The following is a 25096-nucleotide window of genomic DNA, read 5'->3' as shown; positions in this document are numbered from 1 at the left end:
GACATCATTGAATATTTTGCAGTAAGGTATAATCTGGCTAAGAAATTATAGAAATGTTTAATAATAATTAATTTATGCAAATGTAATTGGTGTATGTATATATGTATCTATCTCTAGATAGATATGATGATGCTTTCATCTCCAAGGGAAGTATCTTACAAAGCATTAAATTTTTTATTTTATATTCAAAACATTTTATTTTATCTTATAAGTCCTATCTACATATATAGATATAAATATTTTTTCTTTACTTTTGAAATTGAGAATTGAAACACAACACTATTTACATGGTGGGCTGACAATTCTATTATTAAAATTTTAGAATTATGGTATTGCCATACAATAGTACCTGTGTAGGAGAACAATGGCCAAATTAAAAAATAATATTAAGAAGAAATGACTTCTTTAAGCCTTCAAATCCTCTACTCTAGAATTGATATTAAAAATACTTTTAAATGGACAATGAAGACAATGGTTAATAAGAAAAGTGATGAACATATAACTGACTCTACCTGGATACAGTGTGAACTTTATATATTAGCCCAATATGAGCTGTTTTGTGATGTGCTTTATTAGAAATCTGGGAACAATGCATCTGATTTTTTATAAGAACTATTATTGTCTCTGGCTTACTTTCTGTATATATAATGTATGTTAAAAATATTAACTATCTACTTATTTCCAAAGCTATAGTAAGAATCTTGTACTGCAAAGAACTATTTATTAGCATTCAAGGAAGGGATATTTTGGCTATTTCTGTACTACAGTTATTTTCTTACATTTTTACTGCATAATATACTGTCTTTTTAAAGTGCTTTCATAGACATTACCATCATAACCCTTGATAGAGCTATTATTTTTATAATAAAGACAATGCATTTATAATCATTTAGATGTGATTTTAGCATGTGAAAAAAAAATCAGTGTTCTCATACATTTTCTTTTTTTTGTTAGATCTATTTATTTTTTATTTTTTTCTCTCCTCTTCTCTGCGCTTCCCCCCCCCGCCAATTGTTTGTTCACTGTGTCCATTCGCTGTGTGTTCTTTGTGTCTGCCTGCATTGTTGTCAGCAGCACCGAGAATCTGTCTCTTTTTGTTGCACCATCTTGCTGCATCAGCTCTCCGTGTGTGCGGCACCACTCCTGGGCAAGCTGCGCTTTTTTCACATGTGAGGCGGCTCTCCTTGAGGGGTGCACTCCTTGTGAGTGGGGCTCCCTTATGCAGGGGACACCCCTGCGTGGCACAGCACTCCTTGCGCACATCACCACTGCATGTGGGCCAGCTCACCACACGGGTCAGGCAGCCCTGGGTTTGAACCCTGGACCTCCTGTGTGGTAGGTAGATGCTCTGTCAGTTGAACTGAATCCACTTCCCTCACATTTTCTTGACCCTAGTAGTAAATAAATCATGGTAAATGAATATTAGAGTATTGAAAAGTATTTAGGATGTTTCTTAGATGGTTAAAAAAAAAATCTTAAATGTTCAATATCTGACTCAAAGAAACAAGAAATGAAACCAAGAAAAACCTTATCACCTAATAAAACTTTGCCACTAGTTTGTTATAGAGAAGCACAGGTAGATTTTCTGTTAGCTATGGAAAATATTGGAGGAAAATAATTTTACTGACTAAAATTCATATTTGAACATTTTAAGGGAGATCAGAAATTTTAGAGACAGAAAATTAGAGATTGAAAAGACATTGTGATTGAAGGGGAAGGAACTGTGGAGATGTTTGTATGCGTGTGTATGTGCGTGTGCGAGCGTGTGGACAAGGAGGTGGGGGCAGATGAGTTAGAGTCTCAACTCCTTGGACTCCATTTGCTACTCTTTCTTTCCCACACCTATCAGTTGGTGGTGGGTGTTCTATTTGAGTTTCTTTTCATTCATTTCCAAATCTTTTTAAATTTTAGTGTTGGGGTAGTGGGAAAGACATGAAAAGGGAAAGGAGGTGAGTAGTGACAGAAGAAGAGGAGGAGGACATGGAGATGAAGAAGAGGATTAACCTGGAGTTAAAACCTCATGTTTTTTAATGTAACATTTTTTGTGATTTATTAACTTTTAAAAAAGATAATTACCAAAAAAAAAAACCAGTAAAAAAACAAAGCAAAACCTGGAGTTAAGGATCAGAGCTGTGGAAAAGGTAGAGTTAACCTTGATAATTGCAAGTGTGTATCAATGAGGAAAATGAGGGCCTGAATGATACTTTTAAAGAACTAGAGTTTCTGAGTATGGCTAATGGGGAACTAAGTTGACTGGCTGTCTTCCCAGCTTAAATAAATTTTGAAAGTTGGAAGGTAGTGACAATATAATTTCTGGAATCTTGGAATTACTGGCCGAGAAATGTCCAAATGTTACCAACCTCAATCTGAGCGGAAACAAAATCAAAGATGTCAGCACAGTAGAAGCTCTTAAAATTTTGAAAAGTCTCGACTTGTTCAACTGAGATCACAAACCTGGAAGATATAAAGTATTTTTGAACTACTACAGCAAATCATATACTTAGACAGATTTGAGCAGGAGGATAACAATGCTCCAGACTCTGAAGAGGAGATGAAGATGATGAAGATGAAGGCTGGTCCTCATGAAAGGTATGAAGAAGAGGAGGACGAAGATGAAGAGGATGAAGAGGAGGACGAAGATGAAGAGGATGAAGAGGAGGACGAAGATGAAGAGGATGAAGAGGAGGAGGAAGATGAAGCAGGCTCAGAACAGGGAGAGGGAGAAGTGAGCCTCTCATACTTAATGAAAGAAGAAATTCAGGATGAAGACGATGATGACTAGGTTGAAGGAGAGGAAGAAAAAGTTTTTTGAGGGGAGAAGAGGAAACAAGATGCTGAAGATGATGAAGAGGAAAAAGGTGACTAGATCATTCTAAGTCTAGATTCCCTAATGTTCCTGGGTTTGCAATAGAGCGATCACATTTTCTTTGTTTCTTCATGTGCAGTAGCTATCCCTACTGAAGATAACATGTACTTTTATAGGAAAAGTGTGGTTTTACTATTTTTGCCTTTTTATCATTCCAAATAAGATTTATTAGTCTGATTATGGTCGTATCATGTATAGAGAAAAATTTTTATTGACCCCATTGTGAAATTACCTAGTAATTATTTGGAATCTTAATTTTTTAAAAATTCAGGTTCAATGTATTAGTCATTTTTAGCCTATAATTAAAACATGTTAGTTTTTACACAGGTTTAGTATGGACCATTTCATTCTTAGGATTTAAAGTTTGTTATAAACAAGTTGAAATCACAGTAGGCTTTAATATGAAATGGCAATAGTCACTTGAATGATAACTTGTGGTTTTTTAGAGGTGACCTAGAAACCTTTAGTTCAAACATAAAGAATTTTTTTTTTTTTGACTAAGAGTATTTGGGTACTTTGTGTCACATGTATAACTTGGTAAGTAGAAGCAGAATCATAAAGATTCTATTCAGCAATAGAATTCATGGATTTTATGGAGGCTTCTGAAACCTCTGTTCAGCCAGGTAACTGATAAGATTTTATTTTTGAAAGAAAAATATCTTATACTAAGTTCAGAGACAAGCAGGTGAGCCCTTTTTTTCTTCAAGCAACAGACCATGACATGTAAGGGTTTTGTTTTGTTTTTAGGTATGTAATCTTTTTCCTCTCAGCAATTCCTTTATGATTACCTTCCTTTCTTATTTCACTTCTCTCTATTTCAAAAAAAAAAGGAGGGTAGGAAACTTGTGGATAACAAGAAAACCTTTAGTCTTATACCACAACCACTTTTTCAGATCTCTCTGAGTTTTAAAGAACCAAGTGAAAGAAATTGAATATTTTCTCAGATACAAATATTATTATCCATACAGTTTTTATGCAATAGGTTCTGCTTAATGTTTAATGTAAATTTCTCTTGGTTGACAATATGTATAAACTACATACATTCTGAAGAAAAAGAAGCAGGGGAGGCTTTTGGAAGTACTTCATTACTCTTCCAAAGGCAGAACAATTCCCTGTTGATAATTAATGAGACATTTAAGTCAATATTTTAAAATTCGTTTCTTAAATGATTTGGAAATCACTTTGCAAAGTATTTTTAATTTTCAATTATTCTTCATGTAGTTATAAAGCATTACCAGATATTACAGCATTTTATTGGAATATAGTAGGCAGTTGGAAATTTTTTTTATATTTACAAATGATTTTAAATTAGTGTCAGAAAATTAATTTAAGTTATGTTTAAATACTGGGACACATTTAAATTACTGAGTATACTACTCTTTATTGTTTTATTTTAAAGTGCAATACTTTGAGATTTTAAAGTAAAAAATATGAAGTTATTTGTGGGGAAACTAAAAAAGTTGCACAACTGACTGAAATAAAATTCTTGGTATAAGTTCAGAAGAGGGATTGGAATCTCCAAAAGACTTAACATTTTACTCCTTTTTAACAATTGAAATGCCCCATTGTAGTCCATAAAAGTTTTCATTGCATCGTATGTCAGATTATAAAATACTTATTTTTAAAATAAAATCTATATATTGACTTTCTTATCAATCATCTTATTTGTGCAATCAGAAACAGAGTTCTTTGGCTTGAAAACAACACTTAGAGCCTGCAGATAACTTTTAAAACTTTTTTAGCTTCATGGGTGGTATGGTCATGCAAATAAGTAAGGGTGGGTTTTATATTTTGTAGAGGTTTTTGATTCTATTTTAATGTTCTTTGTAATGCAGGATGAATATAGTGTGTTAAGTTCCTAAAGAATCTTTCCTTAAAAACTTTGAAGTTAATACTTTTGTGCAACTGTATTTTGAATAAAGCCATGACAGTATTAAAAATAAACAAAAATAAGAAAAGACTTTGGGTTAGTTGTATTGTATATGTTTATATATTTTGAAAATTTTGTTTTTGTCCTAATAACATCGCATACTCATTGTATTTACTTTTATAACACCAAAAACCCATCAACATGGGAAGCAGATTTGGCTCACCTGATAGAGCATCCACCTACCACATGGGAAATTCAGGGTTCAAACCCAGGGCCTCCTGATGCTTGTGGAGCTGGCCCACGAGCAGTGCTGATGCACGCAAGGAGTGCTGTGCCACACAGGGGTGTCCCCCACGTAGGGGAGCCCCACGTGCAGGAGTGTGTCCTGTAAGGAGAGCTGCCCCACACGAAGAAAGTGCAGCCTGCCCAGGAGTGGTGATGCACACACGGAGAGCTGATGCAGCAAGATGACACAACAAAAAAGAGATGCAGTTTCCCAGTGCCTCTGACAATACAAGCAGACATAGGAGAACACATAGTGAATGAACACAGAGAGCAGACAACTGGCGGGGAAGGGGAGGGGAGATAGATAGATAAAAATAAATAAATAAATAAATACATTTTTTAAAAATCAACATAAATAGATAGCATGCTAGCAATATCTAGTTAAAATATTGAATGGGGTAAAATTAATCCATTTCCAAGGAGCAACAAAAATAAATGAATAATGGAGTAGTTTAAGATGATTTTTTAATATTAATGTAAGATAAATTAACAAAGATATTAAGTGAATAAAGTAATCATAAATAGTAAACTATTTTTAAATTTTGTAAAAGAGCATTGACAGGAGAACTGTCAACTCAGAAACATATGTTATGCTGATGGCGTAAATGCTGACAGGGTTTCAATGCAGGTGGGGTGGTTAGAAGGCTATGAAGTTTGAGATATGAGAGAGCACTGTATCTGCCCAAAGAAGATCTAAGCCTTTGCATAGATGTATGAAAAGGCAGTATTTATAAACCTCATGCATTGGAATCTTGTTCCCATCTATGTTGTCTCGGGAAAATATAGTCCCTTCGCTTATTTCTGGCTGGCTCATTCCATAAGTGCTTTATGTTCCTCAGAGCCCATGCCCTGTATCCCATGCATGTTCCCAGGGCCCCATCATGGGGGCATCCCCCCACCCACATCATCAGGGAGGTTATCCCTCTAGTAACTCCCAGGAGGAAGGATTTCATGATTATGAGAAATTTATTTAGAAAAAATAGAAAGAAAAGGACATTTTATGGTCTTGTTTTAGATTCTGTTTAAATGTAAAATGCTCAAATGGCAATCATTAATCAGTTCTGTTTTATGTTGTTTTTATTACTGCCAATTACAGCCAAGTGATCTAAGGAAACACCGGAGAAAGGTACTGTAAATAACTTTTATATAATTACTAATTAATATTTTTTCTATGAAGTGTTTAAAATAGTATTCCCTCTAGTTAAAAAAATTATTAACATAAAAACAAATATTAAAAATCATTTAAGTGTTACCGAAGTGTTCATACAGTATCATAAGAGCAAATGCCTAAAATCTGAAATTGTTTGTGCTTTTTGGCCAATGATTAAATTATGAGGACTAAGTATTCTGTTTTCCACAGAATAATTACACCATGGTTGGTAAAATCAGAAAACTTAATATGAACACTAGAACAATGCTGCTTTTCTGTTGGAATTGAATAGGGAGGGAATAAACATGGGATATGGGTAACAAAATGGGATCCTGTTCTGATTCACAACATGTATTCTTATTATATAATTGAGAGCAACAGAGCTTGGACTTAAAGGCTATCAGGTGAGAAATATTTAAAAGATTCATTTTGACTATCGGTATATAAATCTGGTTGTGGTAGTCAGCATACACACAAACACTTGTGGAACCAGAGAACTTTAAAAAATATATATTAAGGGAATCTATATTATGTTTGCATGGCTTAGATTGATGGACTTTTTCTTTTTCTGGGACTTATCTATCTTACTATACCTCTTCCCATTGACACTAACAGTTATCTCTCAACTGTCAAATCTATCACCTATAACAACCATATTATTTGCCTTTGACTTCCTCCACCACCTTGAAAGGACTTTGGCAGGAATATAGAGAAAAAAATCTGTTAGTGTGAAAGGATTTTGGTGGATGTCAAAAAGGAAGAGCTTGAAGGAAGGTCCTGTACTAAAGTACGGTAAGGTTGGCCATGGGGAAGAGGCTCACAAATTAAAGATTGTTAAGGAGTTGCATATGTGATTTTATTTACACTTCAAAAGAATGCATTAATATGAATATTATCTGTTCCATTTTACTAATGAAGAAATTTATTCTTAGAGGAGGTAAGTAAACAGCCCATGTCATTCAACTAATATGACAAACTGGGATTCAAATCTATCTTTGATCCCAAAATCTACCTTCTTCACTTTGTTTTTATTGTGTGAGCTTTAAGTGTTATTAAAAAAGGGGAGGATTCATGCCTGAGATTTTTAAGAGCTGAAATTCGGAAAGTTGACATAGTTTGGCTGGCAGAAGGGAAAGATGAGTGTACACCACTAGCAGGTATTTTATAAGAGCAAATATCTGGAAGCAGAAATAATCATGCTTAAGGAAACAATCATGGAAAACATTAATGGACAGATCATGGACCTGTGAAAACATGCATATTAGGAAAAGTATAGAGTCATGCTTCAAAATGTAGATAGGATGCAGGTTTAGAGGGTTTGAAAAAACATTGCATAACATTGAAAGCTGTTCTTATAAAATATTGTTTAAGTGGCACTATGCTAGTTGAATGAGAAAAAATAGTCTTACTAGAACACTTGCCCAGGCTGCTAAGTAATCTATGCTTGTGCAATAAGTGTAATATAAACAATTTTATTAATTTCCTCCAATGCATGAGTCTTTAGATAAATATATTTATCCTAAATAGGCTAATATAGAAATGAACACGATAACTCCCCAGAATGTCACTTTATTTTGTGTTTGCCATACTGAGAACTTTTTACATGAGAACGTACAGAACCACATCTCTTTAAGCTGTGTTTTCCACAATCCTTTTCTCTCTATTTCTCTATATTACTGTGGGAAACTGTCAGCATCGTTGTGAAATACATTTCTCTACAATTAACTTGATGGTTGAAACATTTTATTTTAATACAGCTCTATATCTCTATCTCTGACAAAATTTATGGTCTCCTGAATTGTTCTGACTCTGAATTGAATTGTTTTGAAATGCCCACCAACCCTCTTAACACCATCTTTATGATTTTCCTTATGCCTTCGTCAAATTTCCGGTGACTAGCAGTGAAATGAAACAACTTGCTAGATTATGTCCTTACTTTTTCTCACTTTAAAAATAAAGTTTTGTTTTTGTATAAACTGCAACTCATTATTTTAAAACATTCTTGGATATATTTCATTAGCCTGATTAATATTAAAGCACTTTACCTCATAAAATTATACTTTCCAACTTCTCTTCTCACTTCAAAAGTCCCCCACTTAAAAGATGAGAAACTGATGCTGCATGATACCTTCATGTGTGTGTGCGTGCACGTGTGTGTGTGAATTGGCTCAAATATCTTTTTATAAATAGTTTACTTTCTGATATATTGAAATGAATTCCAAAGTATCTTTTCCATAGTCCCTGGATATTGACATTATGGTGCCTATCTACTCTCAGTATTTTTGCGTAATGGATCCATGTATTTTAATCAAATTGTCTTCACTTTTAAATAGCTATAATATTCACACGCTTTAATAATGTGAATTTATATATGTAAGACCTATGTACCCCAACAATTTGTTTATTTTTTATTAGAATTGCTCAAATAGCCTTGCTTTATTGATTGGTCATTAGTTTCAACTGAAACTATAGAAAGATTGCATCTGACTGTATTGTTTTTTATTTATTGTTTTTTGTTTTTGTTTGTTTTGTTTTGTTGCTTCTAGATTGCTGTGGTGGAAGAAGATGGTCGGGAGGATAAAGCAACAATTAAATGTGAAACTTCTCCTCCTCCTACCCCCAGAGCCATCAGAATGACTCACACCCTCCCTTCTTCCTACCACAATGATGCCCGAAGGTATGACTTCCCTTGCACTGCACATTATGTGTTCTCTTTCCAAAAATATCTCTCTCCTTTTCAGTGTTGTACACTGATAGCTTTAAAAATTATATAAAAAAATTTTATTTGAGCAATAAGTCTCCATTAAGATGTTGTCCTCTTCCCTCTCCTCAATATCACTTGTAAAATAACCACATTTCTATTCTGAGACCAAATAAATCATTTTTAAAATTAACCATATATTTGTAGTGTTGTAACTAGTCAATATTTATGAGAATAGCTCTTTTTTTTTTTTTAGTGGATATTTACTATTAAAATAGGGTCAGGCTAGAGGAAGGATTACAAATAGTAACACACACAAAAAAAAACCCAAAGGGATTCTAGGACAAGATTCTAAATCTGGCCTGCAGTGTAAAAGCAATTAGGTCTGAAATGTCAATGACTGTATCTCATTTATTTCAGCAGACAGATACCAGGTGCACTACCCTGTGAGTGCTGCTGCCACCAGCTAGAATAGTTCCCCAGGCAAAAAAGTTCTTTGAAAGGAAAAAAAACCACATATTTATTAGCCAAAATAAACTAAAGGAAAAGGTAAATCTACATAGGGAAATATCCCATTTGTCATAGAAACTCTTTGCACTCTCCTACTCATCTGTCTAAAAATTGCAAACAGATCTCTATAATAATAAATGACATAAATAAATCTAAACATGCATTTTACATCTTAAATGTATGTCCTCTTACTTTCTTATGAATTGAAGTTTCTTTGGAGAAAATATTCATGTAACCTAACATAATGTCTTAATGGTTAATATTTTGTTTGAGAATAAATCCCTCTTCCAAATAGTATGTTTTACAACAAACATTTTTGAAAACAGAGATTTCTGTGCTGTAAACATTTTTTGCTTTTTTATTTTTAATTTGTAATGTGGAAAAAAATTACTCCAATTTTAAAATACATACTTCTTCATGCTCCAAAAAAGGAGTGAATTATATTTTAACATGTGGAAAGTTATTGCTTTGGAGTTTAGAGAGCATGAACTCAGATTAATTAGGATGAATAAAATTTAAAATTCATCATGATATTATCAAATTAACAGCTATAAAAATTATAGTAATATTTATTGAGTCTCTCTTATTAATGCAGCATTGAATATTTGACAAGGATTGAATCTTGACCAACTGCTTGGATATCATTTAGATTTATCGAGTACCTAAAAGAAAACCTGAGAACTATAATTAAGAAACAATATAGAGTGATCAATAGGGTATATGTTTTGTTGTTTCTAGATCCAACCCAGATGATTTCAAATTAGATGAATTAGCCTCCAAAATAGAAAGTTGGTTAGAGGAAAATCCAGTAAAACAATAGGCTAGAATAACAGATTGAACTTCATTATTATTTAGATTTAAATTTTTCACCATAGGTCAATATGTTTATGGTTAGAAGACTAAAGAAACTCTATGGAACAGGTAAGGGATCAAGTGCTAAGTAACAGAAGGTCATTTAACTTGCAGTAATTAAGTCATCTTATGTTCATTGATTAGTTGGGGATTGTAAAAGAATGAGGAAATAATAGCAAAATTAAATCTTTGTAGAGAAAATTTGTAGGTTCAGAGCCTTAAGGATGAGGAAACTACATTTAAATCTGCTTAAGAGAAAATGTGGAAAGGGAGAAAATAGCATTCAAAGTCTACTTTTACTCCTTTTGTACAGTTATAAAGGAAAGAAGTATTGCCTGCCTTGTGAGTGTTGTATCAAAATGCCAGGTTTGTCATATTTTGTGTTTTGCAGCAGTTTATCTGCCTCCCTTGAGCCAGAAAGCCTTGGGCTTGGCAGTGCCAATAGCAGCCAAGATTCTCTTCACAAAGCTCCCAAGAAGAAAGGAATCAAGTCTTCAATAGGACGTTTGTTTGGTAAAAAAGAAAAAGCTCGACTTGGGCAACTCCGTAAGTATGATGTGTTTGATTTTCCACACCACTCATTTTAGGCACTTTTGAGTCATCTATTTTTGCTTTGCTTTTCTTCTCTTTCCACCTGAAAAACTTTCTGTTTTATTCAGTTCAATTTAGCCTGAATAAGGCTTGACAAAATTTTTCATGGAAGAATATCGCAAAATTTTTGGAATTTTTTTGTTAATAACGATAGCTAAAATGTATTTAATGTTAACTCTGTGATGATTATATGAGGCAAGTGTTATTACTGTTATCAGTATTTTATTGATGAGTAAATGATGTCCTAGTAATTCACAGAACAGAGCTATTCATCCTAGTGTGAAAGTTCTAAAAACATATTAAAACCACCAAGTATACTGCCACTTAGGACAAAGATGTATATAAAATCTTAGTTGTGTGAAATTAAAACATCTCTGTTAAAAAATTACTTGAGAAACCCACAAAAACACTAAAAGAATTTTTCAAGTCAAAAGAAAGCATTATGATATGGAGGATATAAAATGACAGTTTCTTATATATACATTTATGTATTTATGCACATATATATTCACATACAGACAGAAATATGTATGTATGAACCCACACATTTGTCTGATACAAAAGAGATACATGATATTTCCTGAAATGGTGATACACACACACACAAACATATTTATAGACATATATTTAGGGTTTTTAAAATGTATTCCTATATATTTATAATTTCTTCTGAAATCTCCTTATAATCTTGGTTATTTTTTATCATGTTTTGCTTTTTTTCCCCCTCTTCATCAAATTAACATAGAGCTAGAGTTTAATTACTGGGAAAGGGTTTGTTTCCAACCTCCACAATAATTGCTGAATGATACAAAATTTGTAGTGCCTTCTCTGGTTTTTCAAAGAAAGGAATGACTATTCATTAGTATGGCCCTAAGTTCCTGGCTTTAGTCTCTTGCCCTAGAAAATAAAGAATTTCTTCATATGATATACATTTTTTGCAGATTTAGAACTGTAATATCAAAAAGGCCTTTCCTGACTTCCCCAGTGTGAAACCCATACAAAGCATCCAAAACTACAGGAAACTGATGTGCAGCTCACGGCTCAATTAAGTGTTATATAGCAGGAGAATTAAGTCCTCTTTGAAATTAGATTTTTCGGAAGAGGAACCCCTCAGGCTGTAAAAAATACTGTTGCATAAGAAAATAGAGAAGTTGATTATTATTTGCCAATGCATCATTTTAACATTTGTTTTATCTTGACAACCAGGTACAATCTTTATATCAGCATATTATTTGTCATTTTTAATTTCTTACGGTGTAATTCACAATTGTGTGGTTAATTATTTTAAAATATTTATCTTGCAAACATTTCCATCATTTTGCTTATTCATATTTCAACATATATGTTTGTCTTTAGTTCTAAGATTTATTTTTATTTAAAAATATATTACATTCTTCCATTAATTTAGATTTTGCTATTTTATATTTAACTTTCATGAAGAATTACTGAATCACTAGGAATTTTGCCAACACTACTCTGTCAAAACCAGAGTATCCAAGATACATTTTAAAGTCCAATAAAATATAGAGCATTCTAGAATCCTTGCCTTTCTTTTTTTAAAAAAAAGATTTATTTATTTATTTATTTCTCTCCCTTCCCTGACCCCCCCATCCCGGTTGTCTGTTCTCTGTGTCTATTTGCTGCATCTTATTTGTCTGCTTCTGTTGTTGTCAGCGGCACGGGAATCTGTGTTTCTTTTTGTTGCGTTATCTTGTTGTGTCAGCTCTCCGTGTGTGCAGTGCCATTCTTGGGCAGGCTGCACTTTCTTTCATGCTGGGCAGCTCTCCTTACAGGGCGCACTCCTTGCACATATCAGCACTGCTCATGGACCAGTTCCACACGGGTCAAGGAGGCCCAGGGTTTCTTACCCATTTTCAGTGACTTAGTATTTTAGCATATGGGAAGGGAATCCGTCTCAATTAGAGCCTTGCATCCTTATGGTCCCCCTCGAAGTCAGAAACTAACAACAGTTATTTAGGATCAAATAAAAAAAAAACCTGGAAAGATTTCTGAGACCTAAGTAAGCAATTTTGCTTTACTCCATAGAAAAGCAAAGGTAGAACGTAAATAAAGCCAGAGTCAGCAGTGTAGTAAGGTCAATAATGACGAAGAAGACAAGGGCAAAAACAATAATTCTGGAACTACATAAAATCTACATTGTGGTGAATCATAGTTCCTGGAGAAACAAAGAATAAAATATCTTTTTAGAAATAGAGACTTGAAGAAATAAGAAGGAAGTATAGGCATTTGTACCAGAAGAAAATGATGTTTTACACCACTACAAATTTGGACAAGGGATATGGGCTCGGGCTACTTTTTATGCAAAAGGTATATTCAAAGGGTGATGGGCAGAGCTCCAAAACTTAATCCTGGTGATTGATATGCATCAATTAAAGTTGGGAGCATCTCTAGCAATTACGATTTTAATACCTGGATGGAAAATTCAAAGAGACTAAAGCCCAAATAGTGTCCTTTCTTAAACTAATGAAAATAGAAATAGAAAATAAGAAACCCTGGAATGAAAAGTAATATGGTAGAGGGATGCTGATGTCAAAGAACCGAATTTGAATTTTCCGATGCATATCTTAATATTTTATAGCTCTTAAACTCATAGTTTAGTTCATAAGGACAAAGAAATATAAATTAGCCTGAGATTAACTTTTCTAGAAATCTTTAAACAAAATATTGTGGAGGGAGACAACTGGCTAAATAAAACTATGAAAATGGGTACTTGGTTTTATCAGGAATGATGAACAACAGAGAGGAATTCTTAGTAATCCCCACAAGAAAATAGTTGGAGTAGAGATGTAGCTCACATTATATAACAATCTGAAGTGGTAGTGTAATAAGGTCAACTTCAAATAAGACAGTGGTCAATGTAACTTCACAGTAAATGTATTACTAGAAGAGTCAATATAAGCAAAACAGTCCCAAAGGAAAAGCTTTTGAATGAAGTTAATAGGATCAGTCAAAATTGTTTGATTCCAAAAATCTATTATAGCACACCTTCCAAATGGTTGGTGGACTATTCATCCACATACAAAATTAGCACAGAGAATTGGGTGTCTGTGATGAGGGATTTCAAGTTTTCAGGTATATTTTTGAAAATTAATTCTTCTCTTATCAGAGTGTTAGATGGTTCTTGATGCTTATTGAAGCAGAATTTGCAAACTCAAATGTTTTCTAGGGACATCAGTTTCTAGCAAAGTGTAGAGTAAGAGAGAGTAGACTGTGGTAAATTGATGAGCACTGGTCTTAGACATAAAGTATTTAAATTCTATTTTAAGGCACTAAGCAAAAAAACAATACATATGTATGAGCAAAGTCTACCCTGAAGGCCACCGTTGAATTTGGGGAATATCCTGACAGGTGGTGCATTCCTGCTTAGTGGACTTTGGGATCTCATTTTAGTTTCTCTCTCCTCTTTCTCTGTCTTTCTCTCATTTTCATCTACTCTATTTCTATTATAAGTCTCCTGATGAAAAGGTACACAAACATGTTTGAAACCTCAGTGAAATGCATGGAGAAAGTAGGACAAATAAGTACTTCCTGGAGCATAGATCCAACAAGTGATAGCGTTCTGTTTATTCTTAGCAGCCCAATGACTACAGTCTTTTCTTCTGATTTATGCATCCTGATGAGACATGTCTGTGATATTTCCATTAAAGTTTATATGTGCTCATATCTAATCTAGATTTAAACATTCATCACTTGACCCTGTCATCGTCCCCAGCCACTGATTTACTTTTCTTTTACCATTAAAAACCAAGCTAAAGTGAATTATCCACAACTACTGTTTTTACTTCCTCCCCTGCCAATCACTTTCAACCTATTGTAGCCTGACTCCAATGCCCACTACTAAAATTCTAGATATAAATTCAACTCTTCACCAATGTGTAAGATTCATAGAATGACAGGGCTAAATAATATTAAAGCAAGTCAAGAGGATGGTAACTTAAGACAATGTACTTAAGACAATGTGAACTTAATTAGGAAGAACCAGTCTATCTACAATGAGACTTCTTTGCCCAACACCGATTTTAAAAGTTGGAAAGGGAACATAATAAAGGCTAGATATAAAGGAGTGGAATTTACAAGAACAGTGTTAGGAGGCCACCAGCCAAAATAACTTGATAATTGCAAAAATTTTCCAGTCCAAAGAGAGAATTATAACAATTATATGATTACTTTTGCTTAGTAATTTTAAAATGTAAACAAAATAAATGAAAGGAAGGCTCACCGAAATGTGAACAAATATACAAAAAGTGGAACTCTCAATTTTGCCTCTATCTACTCACTTGAAGATAAATAGTTCACCAAGAAAGAGGACTAACAAAAGGGCTTTGAAGCTCAAGAGACAAGAAGAGATTTTGGGAAAAAAGCCAAGGGACTCCCAAATCACTTAGTTATTCCTATTTTGAGTGAATAAGCATATGCTAAGCAAATGTTAAATGCAAAGTACTGACCTTGGACTTTAGGAAAATTACTAAAACTGTTTTGAATTTAGTAAGGTGGGTATTTCATCAAGGCACACAAATTTTTATATTTAAACAAACAAACAAACAAAAATCTTTGGTATCTTTCTGGCCCAGAAAAGTTTTACCTACTACACTGTCTGTCCTGTCAAGGAAACTAGAAATAGTGGTTCTAAACCTCTAGCTCTATAATGATACATCAGTAATTGGAACCCTGACTAGCTTGACTTATAATTTCATCTGATGGCATTACCCTATTTTAAAAGAAAAAAAATAAACTGAATTTAAAAATACCATGTCAGACTAAGATCCTTTGTTTCTTTGGCAAAGTTACTGGGAACAGATCAACAGAACAGAAAAGACATGGATGATCTGTGTGATTCACACTATTCCAGTGGACAAGATGGCACAAAAGGGCCTGGATTATGGAACAATTAGTAGGATTTATCACTGGTTAAGAATTCTCTCCCCAAAAGTGCTGCTGAGTAGAATAATGCCACCTTGGAGAAAGGTTTCTAGAAACATGATTAGGATTTGCTTTGTACTTGGTCAACACATTTCAAAGTCACCTGGACACAAATATTTTAACAGTGCATGTATCAGATATATGGATTCATGATACTGGTAAGAATCACAAATGAAAAAAAATTAAAATTGCCCACAAAGGCTTTTGAGATATGAAGCATCCAAAGTATTCTGCTCTAAAAGAATAGCTTTGGGAAAATATATTGTAAGAAAAATTCAGAAGTTTCATGTGACTCTAAAGTCCACAAATTGAGGCCACATTAATAATAAATACATAGTGTTTGGATAAAAGGAGAAGACTTCTCCTTTGTACTCTGGTCTTATAAAACAATAGCTAAGGTAAGGTATCCATATCTGGTTATTGCACTATCAGAGGCATATTGTCAAGTTGGAAAAAGATTGAAGGGGAGGATTAGGTTGATGTAGAGATTTGAAATCATGTGAAAAACAGACAAGTAGATGGATGTGTTTATTTTGTTTGCTGAGCTACCTAAATAGCTAATGATAAAAATTTGAATATGTTTTGTTGAAGAGGTATTGGCCTGTTCATTGTTGAGCAAGGATGCAAAACTAAACCCAAAGTATTAAAGTTATGGAAAGATTAACTGCATCTCAATGTAAGAAAGAATACTAGGAAGTCAGAATTATAGACATAATGGACTAACTTGTGAGATGATCAGTTCTTTCACACTGGAGATTGTCAAGCAGAAGCTAGATAACTAGGAAAGACTATTGTGGAAGGCATCTACATTAGAGAGGTTGTTGGTTGATCTTTAAGAATTACTTCAAACTTTGTAATTCTAACTCTATGAAGCTCTGGAATTTTTAGCCTCATCTCCAGCAAATCTTCTTCCTACCAGTCATGAATTATTTCCTATGCAAATAAATTTATATTTTAAAGAATTATAAACTTTAGAGCTGGAAGAGAGCTAAATATCATGTAATGGCCCTCACTCTAAATTTATAGAAAGGCAAAGTGCTGTTTAGCAAGAGAATTGGTAGTTGTTCCCAGCATTCAGTTCCTGGCCTACTGCTCCAAACAATGTACTTTTGGAACTGTACCAATCAAGAAATATCTTAATGAGCTCATAGCCCTGTAGGACATGCTTGGGAACATAAAAAAAAAATTTTAAACGTAATTATTGATTTCAGAAAGTATACAACTCTTTGGATATTACACATAAATGCATAAAATAATAAACAACTATTCAAGGCAACAGTATAAAAGATATCACAAGAAATACATTATACATTTTTTAGTAAAGGATACAGATATAATGTTAGTAAGGAGTTAAGATTATACATTTTTCTCTTCCTGGATATGTTTGATTCCAGTAAGCATATCTAAGTGCAGTTTTCCTTCATAACTGAAAATTTGTAAAGCAAGAGTTTCAAATAGGGTTTATTTATAAGAAAAGATTATTAAAGACTCATGAATGAACAAACTCCAAGGGGAATGGCATGGAAAGTGGCTTAGTTTCTTTCTATGATTGATTAGAAGATAGGTATTGTCTGGGCTAAGAAGTGTGCAAACAAATTATCAAGCAAAGGAAATGATCAGGACTCAGAGTCAAACTACCCAGCTGAGAAGAGGTTGGATCAGGAGGCAGCAAGTTGAAGCAGAAGTGAGCAGTGAGCAAACAAGTGAGATCATCTAAGTCCAGGGTCAATTTGTGAAGCAAAGCCAGCAGTTAGAAAGCAAGTCCTCTGCCATGGAGGCTGCTTATCAGCTTAGGAAACATGAACTCTGTCAGGTCTTCAGAGTGTCCTAATAATAATAAATCTGAAGAAAAAAGAAGACAACACACTTGACCAGCCTAGAGGAGGTCAACACTGTATGCCTAAGATAAAGAAGAGGCCATTGACAGGCATTGCAAGAGAGGAAACAGAGATTAAAGACTAAGTGATTTTCAAGAACATGTTCAAATAGAACCAAATACAGCAAAGCAATAAAAAATAGTAAGAAAAGATATATATATATATATTAAATTTGACCAAACTGAATCTCCAATTACAGATAAAAAAATATATATGTTACTGAGTAAAAGAAAGGATGCTTTAGCAGATTTCCTTTAAATGCACATGAATAATACATTTTAAAGAGCTTTTCCCTTGCTAAATTGCAATTTCCTTTCCTCTTTGATTTTTTTTTTTGGTACCACATTATAATTGTCTGAAATTACCTGCAATATTCAGCACAATAAAGAAATAATTTCATAGTGACAAAAATAGCATCAACCTTGTACCAGCATTATTTAGCAAGTTCATTTCTACATAAAGTTTGGGTAGTTATGCTGAACTTTACCCAAAACATAGAATTGTCCCCTAGATACTAAGAAACTGATGATAAAACATAAATTCCACAAGTATCAGTTAGTGATGATTCATGCTCTACATACTGAAAGTGTTGCTTTGAAGAAAACTGTTAACTTCAGTTTATGAATATATTTGTTGAGAACCCTTTATGAGCCAGGCTCTGTGCTAAGTGCAGCTTCTAGGTAGCTAACAGACTAACATACCTAGCACAATTAAATAACAATTTACAAATTAAAGTGTGATTAAATGCAAAATGAGTGGTATGGATTAATGCTGAAGACAAGCCAAATGATAGCTAGCAGCAGATTGTCTTTCTAATCTTTTCTGGAGTTGGAAGCCCTCTTTTTCACACTCTGATATGGACCTCTGCAGGAAAAATGAAGGGGCAAATTCTTGCAATTTAGATTTTGGTCAGAAATGCCTGCAGACCTGTGCTTCAAGGGCTAAAAGGAGATGAATAGCTTTGAATGGAATCCAAGGCCTGGGCAGCATTGAGATGTTTGCCTTCATAACCCAAAGGAACAGGTACTTCCATCCAGTACTGAGCATAGTTCTGGATATGCAAGACCCCTCCCTGGGTCCCAGGCCTGGGCCTGAGGAAGCCACACACACTTTGTAGCAACTTTCTCAAAATTTTCTAAAATCCCCTTCAGTGACTGGGAGAGTCTGGGACTGGTAGTGGCATCCAGGTAGGGTGCCCTCAGCCAGGACCTAAACCTGCATGGCACCAATGGCTGGAAGCAGCTTCCTCAGAATTTTCTAAGTTCCTGCCACATCTCAGGATCAGCCAGGGCAGCACAACGCTCTGGACAGGATATCATGAGCCAACTGAGTCTGTGTGGGCCATTTTCCTTGTTTCTCCCCCTTCAGGGTTATCCTCCACCCTTTATCCCATGTATGGAATCCATGAGATGCCCCAGAGCTCAGTGACTCCAGCCTATGGCATGTCCCCAGGCCAGTTTCTTGACCTCGGTTGCAGGAGAGTTGCCTGGCAAGCAGATCACTCCTGTTGCCTGGAATGGTATTTTAATTTTCCCCACAGGATCACATGAGATTGGACCACTAGATTTTTGTCCCACTGATTTTGGGTGATGCAAATTTTTTATAAAGAAAGGGGGCCAGCAAAAATATATGATCAGCCCCCATACACTCTAGGGATGTTCCTGTCTCCAATACCTCTGCCTACCCAAAGATCTTGTAAAAGTAAGTGTGCCTGAGTGATAGAAAGCCCAGTGAACTCTGTTGAGAATGACACTGATTTGTGCATGTGCAACTACCTGATAGCCCCTGAAACAGTGATAAGCTATTTATTATCTACTACTCCACAAATCGTGGAACTCAATCTTTCTGTGGCTGAGCATTTCAAGCAATAGGAGTGGTATAATTAGTGATGCTTTCTCCCCATGGTTTTCCAATGGATCTCCTGGTGTATGGACAATTTGTCCTGCCAGTGTTTCTCTGGGAGCCATGAGTGGGGTTGGGTGGAGAGAGGGAGATGGAACAGGATATTTTTGCCATTTGGGAAATTACAAAGTAGAAGATTTTCTGTTTGTTGAATGATCTTTAGAATCCTTGACCACTGCACAATATGTAACAGTTACACAGTTGCCTTCCTTGTGACATCAAAAAATGCCCATCCCCCAAACGCATATATTTACATCCCCCCTAGGTATTGAGACTGTCTCTCATTGAGAAACACCTCCACACACTGATGCTTTCTAACAAAAATATAATGCAAGGCACAAATGCAAGCCACTTGCATAATTTTAAATTTTCTTGTAGCCGCATTAAGTAAAAAGACCACATAAGATTATTTTAATTAACCCAATATATCTAAAATATATTTCAACAAGTAATCAATATAAGATCAATAATTATATATTTTATGTTTTGTTTTGCTTTGTTTTTGCTACTAAGTTTCCAAAAGCTTATGTATATTTTGCAATCACAGCACTTAACTTGGACGAACCATATTCCAAGTGCTCAATAGCCACATGTAGTGGCTTCCATATTGATGTAGATGAAGAGATATTCCTGAATTCCACAGAGGCATACTGTTGTCAGGACAAGAATGAATTAGACTCTCTCCACATTTAATCACCCAGAGAGCAAAAACAGAGAGCAAAAAGAAAAACTAATTTATAGGCTTGACCAGCTAATGTCTCCCTTACCAGTTAGCTGATCAAAAATGTGCAATAATGAATCTGGGATCCATGCTGGAGCACCTTGATCAATTCTTGAAAAAACAACCTTCTCCTCCAGAAATGTTTTCACTGGGCTGAAACATTTGCATTTGCTGGGACTCTTGTTCTTACTTAAATGTACAGTCATACATATGATGCTTAAAAACAATTTTACCTACTATGGCTTTAGTGTTAAATTCTTTTCAGCATTTTCAAACACTCTGTGGCTCTAATTTCTCTATTAAATTTATTCCAATACAAAATATATTAGATTTCAGTTACTCAAAGTATTTCTAAGCTCTTCATGCTTTTTATTTTTATAATTTTGATTCTGTGAGAAACTTCTAATATCTATTTTTGACTCACAAAACTCTTATAGAGCTTTCTTTGGTTCTCTTTTAGAGCTTTTGTTATTTTAATTTTTTCCAAGGAAGATGGCAATGTAGGGAGGTCTAGGACTCAGTCCTTCCAAGAAAACAACTATTAAATAAGCAGGAACTGTCTCAAAAAAAAGTATTCTTAACTCCAGAGGCCAGAAAAACACTATACAGCATCAAGGGAAGAGCAGAAGGAAGAGGCTGGTACATTACAGTAAAGAACTGGAAATTGTTTTCTCCATGCAGCGGTTACTGGAATCCATCACCCATTATCACAGCAGGCCGCTTCTGGGTCTAGTCTCTGGTTAGCAGCTGATAACAGAAAGAGACATAAAAATCCTCTTCCCCAAAAACAGGGGTAGGCACTTCCAATTACTGATCATGGCTTTTGATTAGCAAATTCTTAACTCTGGGTCCTCATTCTGAGGGCAGCTATTGTTTCAACCTCTACAGGCAGGGGTGGAGGCAGCAGAGATATAAAGAGGCAGCACTTCCTCTGGGCTATGGAGGACCATTAGCTGAAGTTCTTCATTAGTTGAATAGGCCAGGAAAGCTCAGCTTTAGGGACCTGTCAGAAAAGCATTGGGTAGCCTTCCTGACCCCTCCATGGGGCACTTTGGAGCTTGTCTGTACCCCCTTCATGGGTCCCTGGCCCTATTTGGGGTGTGACTTGGGAAAGTCCACCCTGGAGTGGCCATCATCCCAGAATCTGCCCCCCAGGCAAAAGCAGTGTGAGAAAACAAAAGGAATGAAAAAATTATAGAGGCAGACAGTTTGGGACAAAGGCCTGTAGCATCACATACCTGGGAGAGAAAGGTTTGTCCTTTGGGAAAAGAGGGGACAACCAAACTCCTATAAACAGGGTACTCCAAAACAATGAAGAAGCAAAAGCCCAGGACGAGACAGAGGCCCAGAAAGATAGGGAAAGCATGTCACACTGCATTTGCCTAGGGCAGACCTTCCTGATAGGAGGCTGAAGCTCAGGAAAATCTCTGTCTTATCATCAGCTGGTTACAGAACCAAGAAAAGACATCCCATGTTGTAAATCCCAGAGTTTACATTAAAAATTTTTTTAAATGTACAGTGTGCAAGAAAAAAAAGTGTAAGACAAACAAATAAACAGCAAATAATGGTCCATCCAAAGGAAGAAGATAAAAATACAGAAAATACCAATGAAGAATATGAGAATGTGGATATACTAAGCAAAGCCGTTTTTAAAAAAGATTTATTAACCCCCACTCCTCCTGTTGTTTTGCACTTACTGTCTGCTCTCAGAGTCCATTCACTGTGTGTTTTTATGTGTCTGCTTGTCTTCTCTTTAGGCAGTACCGGGAATCGATCTTGGAAACTTCTGGTGCTCACTCTTTTGTGCCACCTAAGCTCCCTGGTCTGCTATGTCTGTTATTGTCTCTCCTCTGTGTCTCTTTTTGTTTCATCATCTTGCTGCACCAACTTTCCATGCGGGCCAGTACTCCACTTGGGCCAGCTCTCCATTCGGGCCAGCTCACTCTGTGCACCAGCTTGCCTTCACCAGGAAACCCCATGAATTGAACCCTGCACCTCTTATATGACAGACGGGAGCCCAATCACTTGAGCCACATCTACTTCCCTAAATAAAGCTGTTTTAAAATGATCTTAACAATGCTCAAAGCAATGGAGGAAAGTACAGACAAAGAACTGAATGATATCAGGAAAACAATAAATGAACAAATTGAGACTTTAAGTAAAAGGAGAGAAATTTTAAAAAGAAACAGAACTACTGTAGTTGAAGACCACAATAACTGAAATGAAAAAATGCCCAGGAAGGTTTCAAGAACAGATTGGAGTTTGCAGAAGGAAGAAACTGTGAACTTGAAGACAAGACACTTGAAATGAGGCTGAGAAGCAGAAAGAGGAATATAAAAAGTGAAAATAGCCTAAGACAGCATGGGACTTCATCAAGAGCACCAATTTAGGCATTATGGAAGTTCCAGAAGGAGAAGAAAAAGTTAAAGGCAGAAGGAATAATCAAAGAAATAATGAGAGAAAACTTCCCAAAGTTAGCAAAAGATGTGAATATGTGCATCCAAGAAGCTCACAGAACACCGAACAGTATAATACATAAGGAAAAATACACCCATCGCATAATGATTACAATATCAAATTCAAAGAACAAGGAAGGAGTTCTAAAAGCTGCAAGAGAAAAGCAACATGTTATGTACAAAGGAGTCTCGATTAGGTTGAGTGCCAGTTTCTCATCAGAAACTATGGAAGTAAGAAGGCAATGGGTTGAAATATTTATAGTGCTGAAGGAAAACAATTGCTAGCCAAGAATTTTTTATCTGGTGAAACTTTTTCAAAAATAAGGGAAGAAAATTAAAGCTAAGGGACTTCATCACCACTAGACCTTCCCTATAAACAATGTTAAAGAGAGTTCTTAGACTGAAATGAAAGGACTCTAGACAGTGGTTCAAGGCAACATAAAGAAATACAGGCCTACGGTAGAGGTAATCATTTTGTTAATTATAAGTGCCAGTATTATTTTATTGTATTACATTGTTTGGGTATGTAACTCTACTTCTCACTTCCTACAGGTGCTAAAATACAAATGCATAAAAAGCAATAATAAATCTAGATTTTTGGACATACAATGTACAAAGATATGTGATAATTACAAAAACAGTGAGAGGGACAGTGGGCTATGGGAAAGGTATATGTGAATGCTATTGAAGTTAAGTTGGTATCAAACCAAATATAATTATTATATATTTAGGATGTTAAATTTGAACCCCATCTTAACCTCAAGGAAAACAGATGAAAAATATATGCAGATAGAAATAAGAAGGCACTCAATATAGTAAAATACAAGAAATCAAATAAAGATAAAAGTAGGCTTTTACAGAAGTGAAGGACCAAAAAGGTATATAGATTTTCAAAGGCTAAATAGCAAAATGGCAGAAGAAAGTTCTATATTATATCAGTAGTAGCTTTTAATGTAAATGGATTAAAATCTCCACTCAAAAGGCAGAGATTGGCAGAATGGATAAAAAAGCATGACGCTACTCTATGCTCTGCAAGAGAATTATCTTAAAGTTAAGATACAAGTACATTGAGGGTGAAAAGCTGGGGTGACTACACGAAGACAGAATAAAATAGACTTTAAGAAAAAAACAGAGGGACAAAGATGGTCATTACATATTGATAAAAAGGGACAGTTCAACAGGAAAATGTAACAATTATAAATATATATACACCTAACAACAGAGCTCCAAAATATATGAAGCAAATCATGACAGATTTGAAGGGTGAAATAGACTGTTCTACATTAACTGTAGGAGACATAAACACATCACTCCCAATAATGGATAGAACATCTAATCAAAAGATCAAAAAGGAAGTAATGACTTGAATGATGCACTAATTCAACTAGACTGGACAGACATGCATGCAACACTGCACCCAAAGAAAATAGAATACACATTCTTTTCGAGTGCACATGGACCATTCCCCAGATAGAACATATGTTGGGTCACAAAACAAGTCTCAATAAATAAGATAATATTGAAATCATACAATGTAGATTCCCTGACCACATCATAATGAAGCTATAAATCAATAACTGAGGGAAGAAGAGAAATTTTACAAATATATGGAAATTAAACAACATAGTTTTAAAGATAACACAAGAAAACTACAATCCACTATTATGAATTAAGAAATAAGATGCAAGATTTTGCATCTTATGAGATGCAAAAATCCTCAACATTATACTAGCAAACCAAATCCAAAAGCATACCAAAAGAATTATATACAATGATCAAGTGAAATTTATCCCTGGTATACAAATTTGGTTCAGTGTAAGAAAGTCAATTAATGTAATGCATCACATTAACAAAATGAAGGAAAAACACTATCACCTCAGTTGATACAGAAAAGGCATTTGAGAAAATGCAACACAATTTTTTTAATAAAAAATAATGAGAACACTAGGAATAGAAGGAAACCCTCAACACTATAGAGGGCAGGTATGAAAAGTCCATAAGAAACATCTTAATGGTGAAAGATTGAAAACTTCCCTTTAAGATCAGGAACAAGATAAAGATGCCCACTGTCACCACTGTTATTAAACATTGTATAGGAAGTTATTGCCAGAGCAACTAGGGCGGGAAAATAAATAAAAAGCATCCAAGTTGGTAAAGAAGAAGTAAAATTTTTCCTATTTGGAGATGATATCCTACATACAGAAAATCCTGAAAATACACAGGAAAACTATTAGAGCTAATAAATGAAAACAACAAAGTGGTGGGGTAAGATATCAACACCCAAAAATCAGTAGCATTTTTACATGCAAGCAATGATCAATTGGAAGAAGAAATCAAGAAAAAACATCTGTTCACAATAGCAACTAAAAGAATC

General features: G+C 34.8%; 1 protein-coding gene and 1 pseudogene across 20 annotated transcripts in view; both read left to right on the top strand.

The window, feature by feature from the left end:
- The window catches only part of PPFIA2 (PTPRF interacting protein alpha 2), a 544821-nt gene that overhangs the window by 440445 nt on the left and 79280 nt on the right, over window positions 1–25096 (top strand). For all 20 annotated transcript variants that reach the window (XM_058308490.2, XM_058308494.2, XM_071218980.1 and 17 more), the window contains 3 exons: window positions 6118–6147; window positions 8718–8848; window positions 10626–10780. In XM_058308490.2, the coding sequence (XP_058164473.1) occupies window positions 6118–6147; window positions 8718–8848; window positions 10626–10780 (316 nt within the window). The remainder of the gene's footprint in view (window positions 1–6117; window positions 6148–8717; window positions 8849–10625; window positions 10781–25096) is intronic.
- On the top strand, window positions 2176–2866 carry LOC111765065 (acidic leucine-rich nuclear phosphoprotein 32 family member E pseudogene; annotated as a pseudogene).

This window comes from Dasypus novemcinctus, chromosome 12 (genome assembly GCF_030445035.2).
Source record: "Dasypus novemcinctus isolate mDasNov1 chromosome 12, mDasNov1.1.hap2, whole genome shotgun sequence".
NCBI lineage: Eukaryota > Metazoa > Chordata > Mammalia > Cingulata > Dasypodidae > Dasypus > Dasypus novemcinctus.
The sequence above is the reverse complement of the archived record's forward strand: the minus strand, read 5'-3'. Positions and strand labels throughout refer to the sequence as shown.